Here is a 16,411-nt window from a genome sequence, read left to right on the forward strand (position 1 = left end):
AACTCTAAGGGCAGGGGAAAGATTATTACTACTGATTTATTTATGAACTGCCTAGACTAGATGCAATAGTAGCAAACTGTCAGCTGTGCTATAGATACATTGCATGCAATCCTTTTACAATACAGTACTGTTGGAAATCCTTAGTTTTACCTAAATTCAAATTAATACTTTTTGTATATCAAATGTATAGTGAAAAGTCAGATTTTGCTACATCTACGTTATATGAGTATAACTCCGCCAATGGCCTCATTCTGTCAGTGTTACACAGGGCCGGCTCCAGGTTTATGTGGGCCCTTGGGTGACACAGACTTAGTGGGCCCCTTTTGCAGGGGAACTTATGGCGGCAGTAAACAGCAGAAAACTGAAGTTTGTGCCCCCATATAGAAGTTAGGCCCTGTTTTTGCCCCCATATAGAAGTTAGGCCCCCAGTTTGTGCCCCCGATATATTTAGTGCCCTCTGTAGACAGTGCCCCCTTGTAGATAGTGCCACACAGTCCCCTTGTAGGTAGTGACACACATCCCCCCTCGAAGGTAGTGCCTCACAGCCCTCCTCGAAGATAGTGCCACACAGCCCCCCTACCTGTATGTGGTGCCCCCCATGCTCCCCTCCCTGTAAGTGGTGCCCCACTGCCCTCTCCATGTAGGTGGTGCCCCACATCTCTCCCTCCCTGTAGGTAATGGTGCCCCACAGTCTACATCCCTGTAGGTAGTGTTGGTCCTCAGTCCTCCCTCCCTGTAGGTAGTGGTGCCCCACAGTCCACCCTCCCTGTAGGTAGCGCCATCAGGGCTTCCTCTAGTAGTGGAGTCCCCAGCCAGAGCTTTGCTGACGCTCTGGCCGGGGATTCCGCTCCAGGAGGAGCCCCTGGCGTCACTGTCCAAATATGCTCCTCCTGCAGGAGCGCAATCATCAGCCAGACCGTCGGCAATGCCCTGGCCGGGGATTCTACTCCTGGAGGAGCCATGATGGGAGCGTCAGCACCTGGCAGCCGAGTGGGCCCCCTCAATGGTAGTGGGCCCCGGCACTTGCCCAAGTTCACGGGATGCTGACGCTGGCCCTGTCTACACAGATATGTGTACAGAACAATCCGATACTTGTTTTCATTTATTTAACTTCACCTGCAGAATCACAACGGAGATCTAAATAGCTGTCACAGGCAGCACCACCTTTTGTTTGCTCTAGATTCTATAAGCGACCCTTTTAGGAAGAGTGACACCTCATGGCTAAATTACAGGGAATAAAATTAAATACACTGAATATTTACCTCCAATACAAACTCTACCATTTCCTATAAATAAATGTTATTTTATTAAATATTTTAAATGGTCAATAAAATTTAATATCTATTTTTTTCATTAAAGGATTTAGGTGTTAGGCTCCTTCAATTTACTTAGTGTCCTTGAAACAGCCATGGTGAAGAATTCTTTGAAGGACAGTAGCATTAGCAGGCAACTTGTGCACTGTGGAACAGGTTAGGGAGGGGGTGATTGCTAGCTACAGTAACAATAGGAGACTTGTGTCGAGGTCATATTCTTGAGGTGGGGTGGAGTAGGCTTTGGACTGTCAGTCAAACATCAGGTTGACAGGCGCTGGTTTTCTATCAGTTTAAGATAGCACTGATTGCTAATTCAAGGAAACAAAATGGCAATTGTAATTATGGGCTTTGATAAGATAAAAAGACAGAAAAGGCAGATGGAGAAAAGAGAGATGCTGTAGAGGAAAACAAGGCAAAAGAAGCAGAGATCTTAGATTAAAAGCTTGATAATCTACAGTATATTAACAGCTGCCAATCAAAGGGGCTACAGGTAGGAGGAGGCCTGGGAATGTCTGCGTCCACCCAGGCATTTATGGGTTCTGCTTTGCACGCCTAGTTGACCTAATACAATTATGGCTTATTTAAAGCAAACTGTTGTAATAAGTTTAATAGAATGTCCTTATTACAATACTTACACAGGTAAGTTCCTTACCCCAGTAAATGAGCCTAGTAGGTGTGAAGTACCAACAAATTCAACACAACCCGCAGTGGTGGTAGAACTACAAGTCCCAGCCTGATCTGCTTTGCTATGACCTATAGTTAGTGAATCCATATTCTAGTGGGAAATATTCCTTTAAAACATGTCTTAACATGTTCTTAAGGGGCTTACATCATGAATGCCATGCTAGGACCACCCAGACAATTGGATTTTATCACCTTTGCAAGTTTATGACCATTAGAATCATTGATATTTATTACTTAAAGGCTATGTAAATCTTTGACGGACATTTTTTTTTTTTTAATAAACAGGTCAGCCAGTGTGTCTGGTGTAACTTTATAATTAGGGTATGTTCACATGGCCTATTGTCAGACGTAATTCGGGTGTTTTACGCCTCGAATTATGCCTGAAAAAACGCCCCTAATACGCCTACAAACATCTGCCCATTGCTTTCAATGGGAATTAAGATGTTCTGTTCCCACGAGCCTTTATTTTATGCGTCGCTATCAAAATACGGCCCGTAAAATGACGGCTCGTCAAAAGAAGTGCAGGACGCTTCTTGGGACGTTTTTGGAGGCATTTTTCATTGACTCCATTGAAAAACAGCTCCAAAAACGGCCATAAAAAAACGCCACGAAAAATGGGAGTTGTTAAAAAAACGTCTGAAAATCAGGAGCTGTTTTAGACTGAAAACAGCTCCGTATTTTCAGTCGTTTCTGGTCACTGGGTGTGAACATACCCTTAGTCTTTATTAAAAATTTGTTTTACTTTTTGAGATACAGCTGCTTTGTATTCTGTATACAGAGGAGCTGTATCTAGTGCTAAATCCTGTTCCCGTCATGTCCGCAGGACTGACGGGTTCAGTGAGAGCAGGTCCTGCATGTCCCTGACACGCATGATCCACCTGTTATCCATCACATTTAAGTTCATAACTTAGATGTGATAGATTACAGGTGGATCCTGCATGTCAGGGATACCCAGGACCCGCTCACACTGAACCCCTCAGGTCTGCGGGACTGACGGATTGAGGTCATAGTGAAAGATACAGCTGCTCTGTATAGAGAATACAGAGCAGCTGTATCTAAAAAAGTAGAACGAATTTTTAACTATAGACTAATTAAAAAGTTACACCAGACACACTGACTGACCTGTTTATTTCTCAGTATAACAGAAAAAAATATAAGGGTTGTAAAAATGTAATGTTTTATCTGATTTTATCTGCCTTTCGCTCCTATGTTGCCATAGATCAAGAGAGGGGAGGAGAAAGCAGGGTCTATGCATTTCTACAAAGCCTGGGTGACTTTAAGGCCGGATTCACACGCAAAAGGCACTTAACAGCTCCGTGTGTCAGCCCCGTATGATGCGCGGCTGCTTGATTTTTGTGCAGCCGCCATCATTATGACACTCCGTTTGGATGTTTGTAAACAGAAAAGCACGTGGTGCTATTCTGTTTACATTCATAGTTTTACTGCTGTTGCGCGAATCACGCGCGTCCCACGGAAGTGCTTCCGTGTGGTGCGCGTGATTTTCATGCACACATTGACTTCAATAGGTGCGTGATGCGCGAGATATGCACAAAGAACGGACATGTCGTGAGTTTTACGCAGCGGACTCACGCTGCGTAAAAATCACAGACAGTCTGCACTGCCCCATAGACTAATATAGGTCCGTGCGAGGCGCGTGAAAATCACGCGCGTTGCACGGACGTATATCACGTTCGTCTGAATAAGCCCTAAGACTAAAAAGACTACATGGAATTTGCCAAATTTTCAATGTGTTTTTATGCTACCATGATAGCCTACAAAAAGGAATGGCGCTAAGAGTTGAAAAATGTGCTAATATAAACATGTGCACCCTTTTTGTGCAAAATATTAGGGCATATGTATGCCAGCCATGTGGTGACGAGAGAAAAAAATTAAAACACGCTTAGTGGCTTGTGCCAAATATATTATGCCACTATGCCATTTTGAGAAATTGGAGCAAGACTTGAAACTTGAAAATTCAGACATCCAACAAAAATGTTAATGTAGAGATATTTAAAAGTAACTCTTCAGTATTTTACAAAACAAAAACGACAACCTAATAAGTGTTCATTTTGCTGTTTTTTCCAAACATGTTACTCTGAGGATTACCATGCATGCATTGACAATGAGCACAACATTTTTAATCTGTGTTCATTAGAATGAAATGTTTTGTGTTGTCTCAGATTGACAATAATGAAGGTGTGATATTAAACACCCTCCTGTTGAACCTTATTGTATATGGGACTTTACAGTGGGAGTAACCCTTTGTGTTGTGGAGCCCATAGATTTTAATACAATAAGAACAAGAGGTTTTTTTATAATGACACCATTTGACTTAAGATGCTTCTAATGTTTGTCAAGCTCAATTTAAATATGTATAAGAAAGAAACTGCATTTACTGCTCTCTGGTGTCTGGTTTCTAAACTCCCAGCAGGGTGCAGAGCTCCTTGTAACACTTATGCGACAGTCGTGTGGACTGGACCTGAGCAGAGCTCAGCTCAGTATGTGTATTTGGGGTGGGTGGCTGAATTTTATGTCTGGTCCATGTCAATGCCCCATCTGCATGTGTATATCGTTTAATGGACAGGCTGAATAAATAGTGTAAAATTGCTTTGATTTGCAAAACAAATCACCTTATCCCCCAATACTTAGCTTGGGAGCATGTCATTAGTGTTTAACTAGTAGTAGTATGTATAATGTCTCCATCCAAAGCCCTAACTTCTTCTAAGTCAATACATGCAGATGTTCATGAAGCTTGGCACGGGAATAATATCATCAATCTGCCTTGTGCCAAATATATTTATTTATTTTTTATGTTTTTTTATTTATATATCTAATATCTATTCGTTTATTTATTTTACATGTCTCCTTATTTATTTATTTTATTTATTATTTATTTTGTATTCACAAATACACACACACATATATATACACACACACACGCATATATACTATATATATATATATATATATATATATATATATATACACACACACACGCATATATACTATATATATATATATATATATATATATATATATATATATATATACATATATATATATATATATATATATATATACACACACACACAACATAGTTCATTCATCAATCCATACAGTAGTGATAAACCTGATCTCGTGGGATCATGGAAGATTGCTGGTTATATACCCCTAAAAGGTGTATACCTGCTGTATATAATAACACTACGATGTTTTCTTATGGTATAGAAGGGGTCATATGAGTTTTTGCTGGCTTAGTGGCACCTCTGCCACCCTTATCATTACAAATCATTAGTCGACCTACCATGGGAGAGGTGCAGGGAGCTCTGAGTAGTTGTGAGTGGTATATAAAGGGCAGGTATTCAGCATATGACTATAGCAGTTGAGGTGTTATTTTATTCTAGACCTGCTTATTGTTACCTTTCAAAGAGAAAACCTAAGCCTATTAATTCGTCTCCCAAATTTCCATACCAGGGCTGTTCCAATACACAAAGGGAATAAATGCAGTACACATCACTCCTGGTGCAGCTAGTACCTGTGTCTGGTTTCTGCGGCAGTGCTGCCCCCATCACCCTGTTGCTGACACATAATGGTCACACTCCTGCAAAATATACTGTGCTCCTTTAATTTTACAATAAAAATACATTATCACTAATGATGGCCACTGATGAACTGTGTGAAAAAATGATGAGGTGTTTCCATGGATCAAACACAAACTAATCCCATTAATTTTAAGCTTGTTGCAGAAATCCCTATATAAACACTCATGCCGCTGTAAAGACAACTTGTATCTATCAGGAGATTGTGGATGCCACTAGCAGTCCTGCAGCTGCAGAAACACACACAACTTTCTATGTTTTCCATAAATCATGGTAGCTTGCTGGCACTTGTAGTACTCCAGCAGCAGGAGCCTGCATGAATGAACGAAACGTGTATCTGTGCTATGGATGATCGAAATCTAGGATATGCTGGGACTTGTAGCCCTTCAACACTATTTTATGCCACTTTTGTTTCTATGCAGAAACTGTGGATGATGAAATATTCATGTGAAGCTGGAACTTGCAGTCAGCAGCGCCAATACATGCGACTTTATACCAAAATGAGAGCAATTTGTAGTTTGTCACGGGTATTAAAGTGCCATGCAGGAGATGTTGGCACTAAGATTCCTTCAGCAGCAAAAACAAATGACTTTTGTCGTTTTGCAGATATTTTATGGATGATCAGGTTCCCAGGTGGCTGCAGGAGTGTCTGGCACTTGTAGTCCCCCGACAACAGACCCTTTGCCCAGTGTAGTGTTTGCATGTCTATTTGCAGAGGTTATGCACAGTATTACATAATAATCCAACGCAGGATTTTGCATTGCAATCACTGTGCACTTGCTTCTCCAGAAGCTGAGTTTGGTCATTGGTGGATTTTAATGTCTTACATCATTTATGTGTATAACTTAGGGCATCCTGTAATGCTACAGATATCCAAGGGGCTGGTTCTCCTGGTCCATCCTCCCACATTTAACCCAGGATAGATGAGAAGGGAGTTTGACATTGGAGAGCTCAGGACAAGAGGAGGGACAAGAGCAGATTGCTTGCAATCATTACACTTAGTGCTCAATGAGACACCAGCCAACACACACACACATTTACACACTCACACACACTCACAGTCAGTCCATCAGGAGGTTCCTAAACCACAACTTCCACAGCCAGGTTCTTCTATTAGATCTGATCTGTGTCTCACTCATCAAACACTTTAATCATCTCACACAACAAGAGCTGCATTCAATCCAACACAACGTCATTTTCTTCAGAGAAGAGGGGAAAAAATATGATCCTCCCAAGAAGCTCTTTTTCCTCAGTTCTTCTGAGTTTGGCTTTAGTTTGCTGAGACCTTCACACTGAGTGACAGCCCAGATCTCCAACATCTACAACTTGGGACATCCCCTCTGAGGTCCCATCTGCAAGAGGCCACCCTTGAGAAGACTTGGACATTTGTCATCTCATTCGTAATTCTTGGAACCAAACTGTGTTTCTTCCTAGTAGCAGCAGTAACTTCTTGGAGGGCTTGTTCTGGGCTTTGCAGGATCTTGGACTGTTGCTGGTGGCTTTGGAGCTGCGCTGTTTCTGGGCTGGTTTGCTGTACAGTTGCCTGGTGAATCTGCAGTGCCTGCCTCGGCTCTGATCCCTTGCTTACCCCGGCATCCTGGACAAGGAGATGGGCGGAGGAATCTGCAGGAGCTCCTAGGACTTAGCACTGCACCTTCTTCTCCCACCACCAGCTGCCTGCATAACTGCTGAGGACCTTCCCTTGCCAGGCAGCAAAATAACAATCCCAGGGAATATCCTGCTATATATACAACCAGGAGCTCATCATGCTCTACATCACATCAATGCTTGGATACTTGTGAGTATAAACTGGATTTATCCTACACTATCTATCTATCTATCTATCTATCTATCTATCTATCTATCTATCTATCTATCTATCTATCTATCTATCTATCTATCTATCTATCTATCTATCTATCTAATGGCCTACTATCTATCTATCTATCTATCTATCTATCTATCTATCTATCTATCTATCTATCTATCTATCTATCTATCTATCTATCTATCGTCCTACTATCTATCTATCTATCTATCTATCTATCTATCTATCTATCTATCTATCTATCTATCTATCTATCTATCTATCTATCTATCTATCTATCTATCTATCGTCCTACTATCTATCTATCTATCTATCTATCTATCTATCTATCTATCTATCTATCTATCTATCTATCTATCTATCTATCTATCTATCTATCTATCTATCTATCTAATCTATCTAATCTATTGCATTAAACCTATGTATTACTCCACTACCTCCTCCACACATCAACCCTTCTAAACTACATCTTTCTGTATCTCCCCAGGTTGATGCACTTGTTTGTCATCTGTTTACAAGCTCAGGTAAGAATCCTATTATTATATTTTACCATATTGTGTTATGTAATAAGTAGCATTTGTTTACATTTAAGTAACAGTTAATCATAATACAAGGATACATTTTATAAAACATTCCCCTAGATACAATTCTAGGTTTAAAGCCATTTATTATTAGGCTTCAGGATACAATTTATAGTTTAATAGTAAATCACAAGAAATATGAGGATATAGAGCATTACACATTAGCTAAAGAACTGCAATGTCAGCTTTAATCCTATTTATTAATAATTGGTTGGCAGCATGTCTCAAGGTCATGAGGAGAAGTAGAAATGAAGTGTCTCAGATACTTTCCCCTAGATTTTAAATACATGTGTTCCTGAGAAAGGCCTTTAGATTTCTATTTATAGAATTGGTTAACAGTTTTTGCAGCATGAATAAAGGTGGCATCAGATGTGGCGTATGAGCCTTATGCCATTATATGTCCCCATGCTGCTGGCAGCCAATTCTTAACATATTGTCCATGTTAAGTGGCGGAGGGTATGTGAAAGGTGCACTTAAGATATAGGAAAAGCTTAAATGGACAGGTGGTATCCAGAGGATTCTCCCCACTTTGTGAGGTATGGGCTATTGTGCAGAAGTCAAAATCTTTGATTTGATATGGGGATTTCACTAAGAGCTCCCTTGTCACCCATAGAAGTAAAGCCGAATCTCCCTCACATTTGTTGACTATACATCTTTATAAATGTCAAAGACAAGAGCACTTCCATCTGAGTTTATTTTCCATAGCCAAAGGGAATATAAATCTCCAGTAGAATGACTTGCTTAACAATCTGCCAAATTTGTCACAATAGTCAGTTTGGTTTCTACGCATAATAAGATAAACACCATGGCTATATGGTTTTATTAAAATGCTACTAATGAATAAATATATAATGCATTTGACAAATATCAGCTAATGTATAGAGAATTTACAGAAAAATTTCTTTATGTATAAAAAAATATTTATATGCAATAGATATATAGTTAATTGTATTAAGTTATTATATTATATATACACTTACACACGCAGATGTAGCAGAGCTGAATGTCATTTGGAACAACCTCTTGTAATATTACAATGTTTTGTCAGGTTTTACATAGGACTGCAGGAAAACCTACTGAGTTATTTTAACTGAAAGGGATAGCCTGTTGCACAAAGAAGAATTAAATGACAAACTCAACTCTGCTATGTCAGTGTCATTTTTACATTACATCCTCTATATAGAGAGGATTTGTCAGGTTTTGACCATACTGCATAGCTATATTTGTGAATGCTGTGGCATTTAACATTGTATGAAGTTTATATAGTTATATAGTATTTTTAGATGTATCAATATATAAATTGATCCTATGCTAACGCCCTGCACAGAGAATTTTACAGTATATTATACAGTGCAATCGGGCTTTAACTAGTTGTACTAAGATATAAAGATATAATAGCTTGTTTTATGTATTTCCTAAAGGTAACTGTTCAGTCCCCACCTAATTTTACACAGCATGTGAGGGAGCAGAGCCTGGTGACAGATCAGCTGAGCAGAAGGCTCATCAGGACCTACCAGTTATACAGCCGCACCAGTGGGAAGCATGTACAAGTACTGGACAACAAGAAAATCAATGCAATGGCCGAGGATGGAGATCCACATGGTAAGAACACTTCTGGGTTTGGGTCTGGGTGGAATTATAATAAGTCAATATATATTGTGTGTAGTGAATATTATAGCAGGTCATGTAGGAGTCACTTAACATGAATTATAAATTCTAATGCTCATTTTAATGTATGGTATAAAAGAAGTTGTTCCTAATGGTATCATACAGTTGTAGCAGAGCTGAGTGTGTCATTTGGCACAACTCATCAATAAACTATGCAGCCCCCTAGAGTTAAATGACAAATTCAGCACTGCTGAATTATAGGTATCTTTATGAATTTCTCATATCAGAATAATAATACTAATAATGAAATACCCATAATACTATGAAATAATAGAATGATCCTGGCTCTTTATAATCGACCATGTCACCAAGTTAAGATTTTTTTCCCCTGGTACAATGAGTCAGTGCCGCATAAAGTGTTCTATATCTAAATTTGGTGTCTGACTTAAGAGATCATATAACTTGCCTAGGGTCATACAGACAATCTAAGATACCAATTCTGATTAAGTGACTTAAAGGCCAGGGCATTACCTCAATGCAGTTGGTCATGTATTATATATTATGTGGTTGCTTGTGATATCAGGGGTCATTTTATTTATTTATAGAGTGCCAATTTATTCTGCAACACAGCGCACAAAATTGTATTTACCCATGTTAGTCCATGTTATTATATTAAAAGGGAGTTATTAGTATAAAAAGTATAAAGTGAACCCATAAATTTAATACATTTATTTTCTTCCTATGGCTGAAAATATAGTATAATATGGATAATATTTAATTTGTTCTAGGCAGTTTTTTCTGAATATAGATTTCTATTATGTATATTAACACATTTACAGGCCTGAACTACAGGGTCAGGTGACCAGGCCTGTTCCTTCAGGTGGGAAGAGTCAGGGACAAGCAGCTGTTAGTTTTAGCCGTCCAATTTTGTCAATCCAAGTCGTAAATTAAATGGACAATTAAATTCCAACCTTTGAAGTAGGCTTCGCGTTTCCTATGTTTTTGTTATTCGTAAATCTCTGTATTGTAGGGATTCAAAGAAAAGGTTGGCACTTGTAAATATAAAAATCTGTAACGTACAAGGTTAACATTTATAAGGTTGAACAGAATAAAGGAATTTGGAAATTCTGTTCCGAACATAAACTTGGCTATGGATATAAAAAGCAAAAAGATGTTGTTTTTTTTATCTGTAGACAAATTATTACCAAGGGGAACAAAATTGTTCTGCAATGCAAAATTCAATGCTAGACAAAGTGGACATAGACAGTCTGGTAGAGGGGAGAGGGGGGGGTTAGTCTGTATACAGACGTTTCCCACAGCAAAATTGATTCATAAAATAAAATGTAATTTAGACAAAAAACAGAACATTTCAATTCGAGGAGGATATTTCAAGATGGGGGGCGGGGGCGTAAAACAAGGAAACAAAAAAAAAATCTCTATAATAAATATATACACAAAAACTAAGAGGAGGTTATGAAGTATGATATAAAACAGAAAAAGAACAAGCATTTTCTCAGATGTAAAGGTTTAAGAAAGTTGTAGTCTGTAAACGTTAAAAAGAGGTTCAAGACTGTTCTATATGAATCTCCAGAGAGACCCCTAATGTCTGGAAGAGCCATTAAAACTCTTCTTACTTTCACCTTTTTTAACATTTCCTGAATACTTTCTCGTCTTCTCAGTGCAGTTTTGGGATCAAATGTGTCTCACTGCATTTTTTCTGCATCTACGTAGCTACTTTCCTTCAAAGCTTCAGCTTGAAACATAATTTTACTGGGATAAAGCTGTCACTAGTGCAAAAGAATAAAAATGAAAATGTTAAGCTTTCCAAAAACACATCTTGAACAACCTCAAGACCGTTTAAGAAAGAAAAAATTCAATAATTTACAAATCATCCCAAAATAAAGGCATAATGGGGGTAATTCTACAAACATTACATACTTTCTGAGCCCACAGTTATGTGATTTTTTTTTTTTTATTAATTGCTATGAAGGTTAAATCCTGTCAGGGCAACATTTTTAAGGGGCATTTTTACCCTTTGTTTGTATGGGTTTAGTCCAGGTAGACTAATCTCCTTCCGGGGCTGGTTAACTGGCCCTAGTGTGTGTATATATGGGAAAATAAATTCGGTTTTGAGCCCCACACTGTGAGTGAATTTTCTGTATAGCATGGGAAAATAAAAATATTTTTTTTGTGGGTCTACACAGTAGAAGGTAAAAAAACCATAGTAACAATATCATACATATATATCCATAGTACTTGTGTTATATCATATTAATATATTTATTATTGAAGAGTTTTTGATCATTTTTGACTGTTGTATATAGGCACAGTGGCAGCCATACTACCTACATTATAGTATTTTCTGCAACTTTATTTTCTTGTCAGTACAAAACTGCATAAGACAGACATAGATATAAATCAATAATCATTAAGCCTTTTACTGGATCTCAAATTGATTTTCCTCCATCCCCCCTACTAAAGAAAACTCTCGACAAGGTTTCTGTCTATTCTTATAGTTACTGTATTGAATGCAGCTTTTTTTTCACTAGGAGGCTTTCTTATATTTTATGTTATTTAATGGCAGCTATTACAGATTTAATGGGTTGATTTATGTAAGGCTACACATATTTCATATTTAGAAGGAGTGATAAACACCCATTCAAATATAAGTCTACAGCTTGTATTCCATTCACTGTGTGGGTAGATGCAAATGTTAAAGTGATCACCAGCTCCACCATGCATTAAGTTTTTCTTGTTTTTGCTATTTGTAAGAGGGGAATTATAGAAATATTAGTATCTAAAATATCCTATTCAAGACAGGATCAGAGTAATAACTGCTTGTGCCGTTGCATATAAATAGACAGCAGTAGACAAAGTAGGATTATATTATATCCGTGGACAGAGAGACTTTTTTTTTTTTTTTTTTACTGTATCGACCCAAAATTTGCATAGTCAGTCTGAACCATGATCAATGTCTCGGTTCAAAAAATGAGAAAGTAAATCAATATGACTCTACACACAAGGGTGAAGCAAATTAATGGGAATTTTCTATCCTCTGGATTTCAAACTCATTGTATACAATAAACCAGTTGGAAATAAAATCTGGCGATCTAACACTTGGTGGAGACCAGTTATGTGTCATGTGTGGGTCAGATATTTTTGAAAATTGAGGTGTTCTTGTGGAGAGGTGGGTATGATTGACATTTTAGCACAGATGGTTCTTGCTTGTCTTCGTAATAAATGATGACCAGGAACCATAGCAGATACTTTCTACTTTACAATATGTATTAATGATGGCAATGCCATATGGTCATAGAGGTCAATCCGCTGATACATAAATTATTCCTTTCACTGATTTATATTCTGTAAAACAATGGGAGAAAGTTCCCTTTACACCAATGTAAATCACAATATCCAAGTTTTTACCTACATTTGATGGTGTTTTGTATTTCCACATAGACAATGTAAAAAAAATATTAATATTTCATTTCTATCTTTTGTGCGTGCAGCCAAATTGATTGTGGAAACAGACACGTTTGGAAGCAGAGTCCGTATTAAAGGAGCCGAGACGGGTTATTATATCTGCATGAACAAGAAGGGGAAGTTAGTTGGCAAGGTGAGTTGGATTTTACATCACAACAAAATGTTGTCATATTCCAACTGAGTTGGAAGACCTTGGAAATTAATTTAAACATGAAGGGAGGCCATTGGGGCGAATATTGCAGTCAAGAGGCATGGAGAAGGTGCTGATTAAATAGACAGGGGAAATTCACGGTAGTAAGATTGTGAATACAATTTTTGATCAAAAGGCGCAAGAGAATTGGGAAAGGAAAAGAGTAACAAAGACGAGATAAAAGAGTCAAAAGGAATGAAAGCTGAAAGGAAAAAAAAGGGGTGTTTCAAATTCCATATATCTTATTTAACAAATAGCCAAATTGCTTTGCCATTATGTACAATTACATGCTACAAGTATTTGGAATGTTAAGACACAAAGTTCAGGCTGCCTCATCACTAAGCCCTGAAATCTTCACATTAGTCATGGTTGTTCTTTAACACCCAGAAACCGTTCCGAGGGGTCCTTTTAAAACTTCACTTTCAAGCCATTATTGGTTCTAAAGATGTCTGCTACAATGAGGATTTTCATTCCTCGTATTCACTGTTATTATGTGGGGTGAGGGGACCCGGGCTGATCAAAGTTAATACGCCCACTGCCTGCGCATACCTGCTTTAGAAATGTTTTTCCCAACCTTTATCCACTTCAGTAACTGACAATGACTTCCTGGCAGTTACAGTGTTACATGGCTGCAGCTCATATGAACAGTCTGTATGTCATTACTCGCCCATTCTCCCCCTCCATCTAGGGTCTCGAGATTCATTGTAGAACATTTGTTTTCAGCTGGTCAAAGGTTGGTTCAAAGAAAACGCTTTTGGGTCCTCTAGCAACCAACCAAAAAAACCTTCATGTAAAGAACCGCCAAAACCTGGTTTCTGATTGGCCGCCATGGGTTTATAGAACAAGATATTTTTATTAATTCTCGGTGTGACTAAATAAGCTTGTGGTGTTACGGGTAAGAGGCAGGGATTACAAATGATCTTCTATATCTAGAAGGCCACGTGAGAGACCGGTTAGATGGTAGGCCCAAGTATAGCTTTTACATCAAAGCCTATGCCTAGAATAATAATCTGTGTTGGCTTGTGTCACCATTTCAGCAAGATTTGTAAAAATTTAAACATGCTTATACTTTTTGTAGACTTATACAACGTCCACAAATTATTCAACTATGGATTTATAACAACTGTGTCATTGAATTATGAATAGGTTTAGACAAAATACATCAACCAGTGAAGCCTAAGCAAGTTGGCAAGGATAACAATGGTAGGGGTGACAATAGCCTTGATGGGCTCACCTGGCTCATTGACCGCCTGTTAGATAGCACTATCCTAATTATCTTTTTAAAAGCTAAGCAATATATAGGAATTATATAACAAATTTCCCCCCCCAAAAAAAATCTAGGCTTCAATCTAAGTATTTAATAGCGATACATAAGAGGTTTGGGTATGTTTTCCAGTTAATACCACCTAGTACAGTAGTCAAAGGCTGCTGTAGAAAAAGTAGCATTACAGCACATTAGTATAAAGATTAATCTTCTCTAATCAATTCTGTGATCTAATTCTATTTGCTGTGAGTCATGCACTAAATCAGTCAGCCATAACAAATGTTATGTCTAATTAGAGTACACCATACATATAACAGTAATATATATATATATATATATATATATATATATATATACACACACACACACACACACACACACACACACACATATATATATATATATATATATATATATATATATATATATATATATATATATGTATATGTGTGTGTGTGACACTAAGCATTAAAAATTACGGCACAAGTCTAATGAATAGAGCAATGATAATGATTCTATAATGATTCATTGCTTTATTCTAATTTTAGACTTTGTACTGTTTTTAATATATGTATCTTATATTTATTATTTTTTTGTAGACGAATGGAAGAGGAAAAGATTGTGTCTTCACCGAAATTGTATTGGAAAACAACTACACAGCATTGCAAAATGCCAAGTACGAAGGGTGGTATATGGCCTTTACTCGGAGAGGACGCCCTAGAAAAGGATCCAAGACAAGACAACATCAACGAGAGGTTCATTTTATGAAGAGGCTTCCAAAGGGCCACCATACTACTGAACCTCATAAACGTTTTGAATTTATTAATTACCCTTTTAATCGGAGAAGTAAAAGAACTCGATATTCAAGTTCCCGGTAGGAACTGGATAAAAAGTCCATTCCACATTCTACAGACTTAAAAAAATAGACTACTCTATTCTAATATAAAATGAAAAAGACACATGAACTAGTTGTTTTATATATAAATATACATATATATTTTTTGTTTTTACAGATGATTTATTTTTTTATTCTTACAAGACTTTTTTTAAGAAAAAAAAAGAAAATGGACTTACAAAAAAGAGGGCTCTTCCTATAGATCTTAGAATTTTTTTTATTACTTAGAAAATATATTTTAGAGGAGGACAAACCTGGGACCAAAAGTGCTACTTACTGATGAAAACACTTAACCAAAAACCCAAGACAGACAAACAAGACACGTGCAAGAAGACTGAAGAAGGAACTCGACCTTCTGTGTTTTGTGTTTTTATTTTTCTTCGACATCCTTCATGGAATAATTGATTCTAACATATGTTTTCTTGACTTTTTGTAAGAGCTGCTTTTTACCTATTCAGTTTCCTTAATGGAAACCATTACCTGGCTATAACATTTTTTGTGATAAACATTTTTTTATACTGTTGTTGTTTATGCGAACGAGGACAAATCATGTTTTTGTTTGACAAATGAAAACCTCAAGACTTGCAACTAAATGGTGGTAAAAACAAAATGCATCCCAGTGGTAGAAATCAGTTGTAAAGAAAAATAGTGATAAAAGTAATAATGTTATTATTTTTTTGAAACACTGTACAAATGTCAGTTGTCTGGCAAGACCTTTGTCCTTTTTTTGAGGATATGTGTAAATATTAATATTAATGATGGAAATATTTATTTAAATGTGTATTAAAATTGTATTAGTATTTTGTGGTTATGTGTTTCCTTATAAATTTATAAATTATACATTTTTTGATCAGTGTACAAGTTAGATCGAATGTAGGGAAAACAACTCGAATAACAGGTCAGGTGTAAATTGCCTTCAGACAATAAGCTGATCAGAAGGTGCTCCACTTCGGGGACCTCCAGCGA

General features: G+C 37.4%; 1 protein-coding gene across 1 annotated transcript; it reads left to right on the plus strand.

Annotated features, from left to right (window-relative positions):
- Window positions 1–6,592: 6,592 nt before the first annotated feature.
- FGF8 (fibroblast growth factor 8) lies at window positions 6,593–16,200 on the plus strand. Its single transcript, XM_075842405.1, has 5 exons — window positions 6,593–7,394; window positions 7,912–7,948; window positions 9,427–9,607; window positions 13,123–13,229; window positions 15,150–16,200. The coding sequence occupies exons 1-5, from the start codon at window positions 7,363–7,365 to the stop codon at window positions 15,426–15,428; spliced, it is 636 nt and encodes a 211-aa protein (XP_075698520.1). The 5' UTR covers window positions 6,593–7,362; the 3' UTR covers window positions 15,429–16,200.
- Window positions 16,201–16,411: the final 211 nt, after the last annotated feature.

Source organism: Rhinoderma darwinii, chromosome 11 (assembly GCF_050947455.1).
Source record: "Rhinoderma darwinii isolate aRhiDar2 chromosome 11, aRhiDar2.hap1, whole genome shotgun sequence".
NCBI lineage: Eukaryota > Metazoa > Chordata > Amphibia > Anura > Rhinodermatidae > Rhinoderma > Rhinoderma darwinii.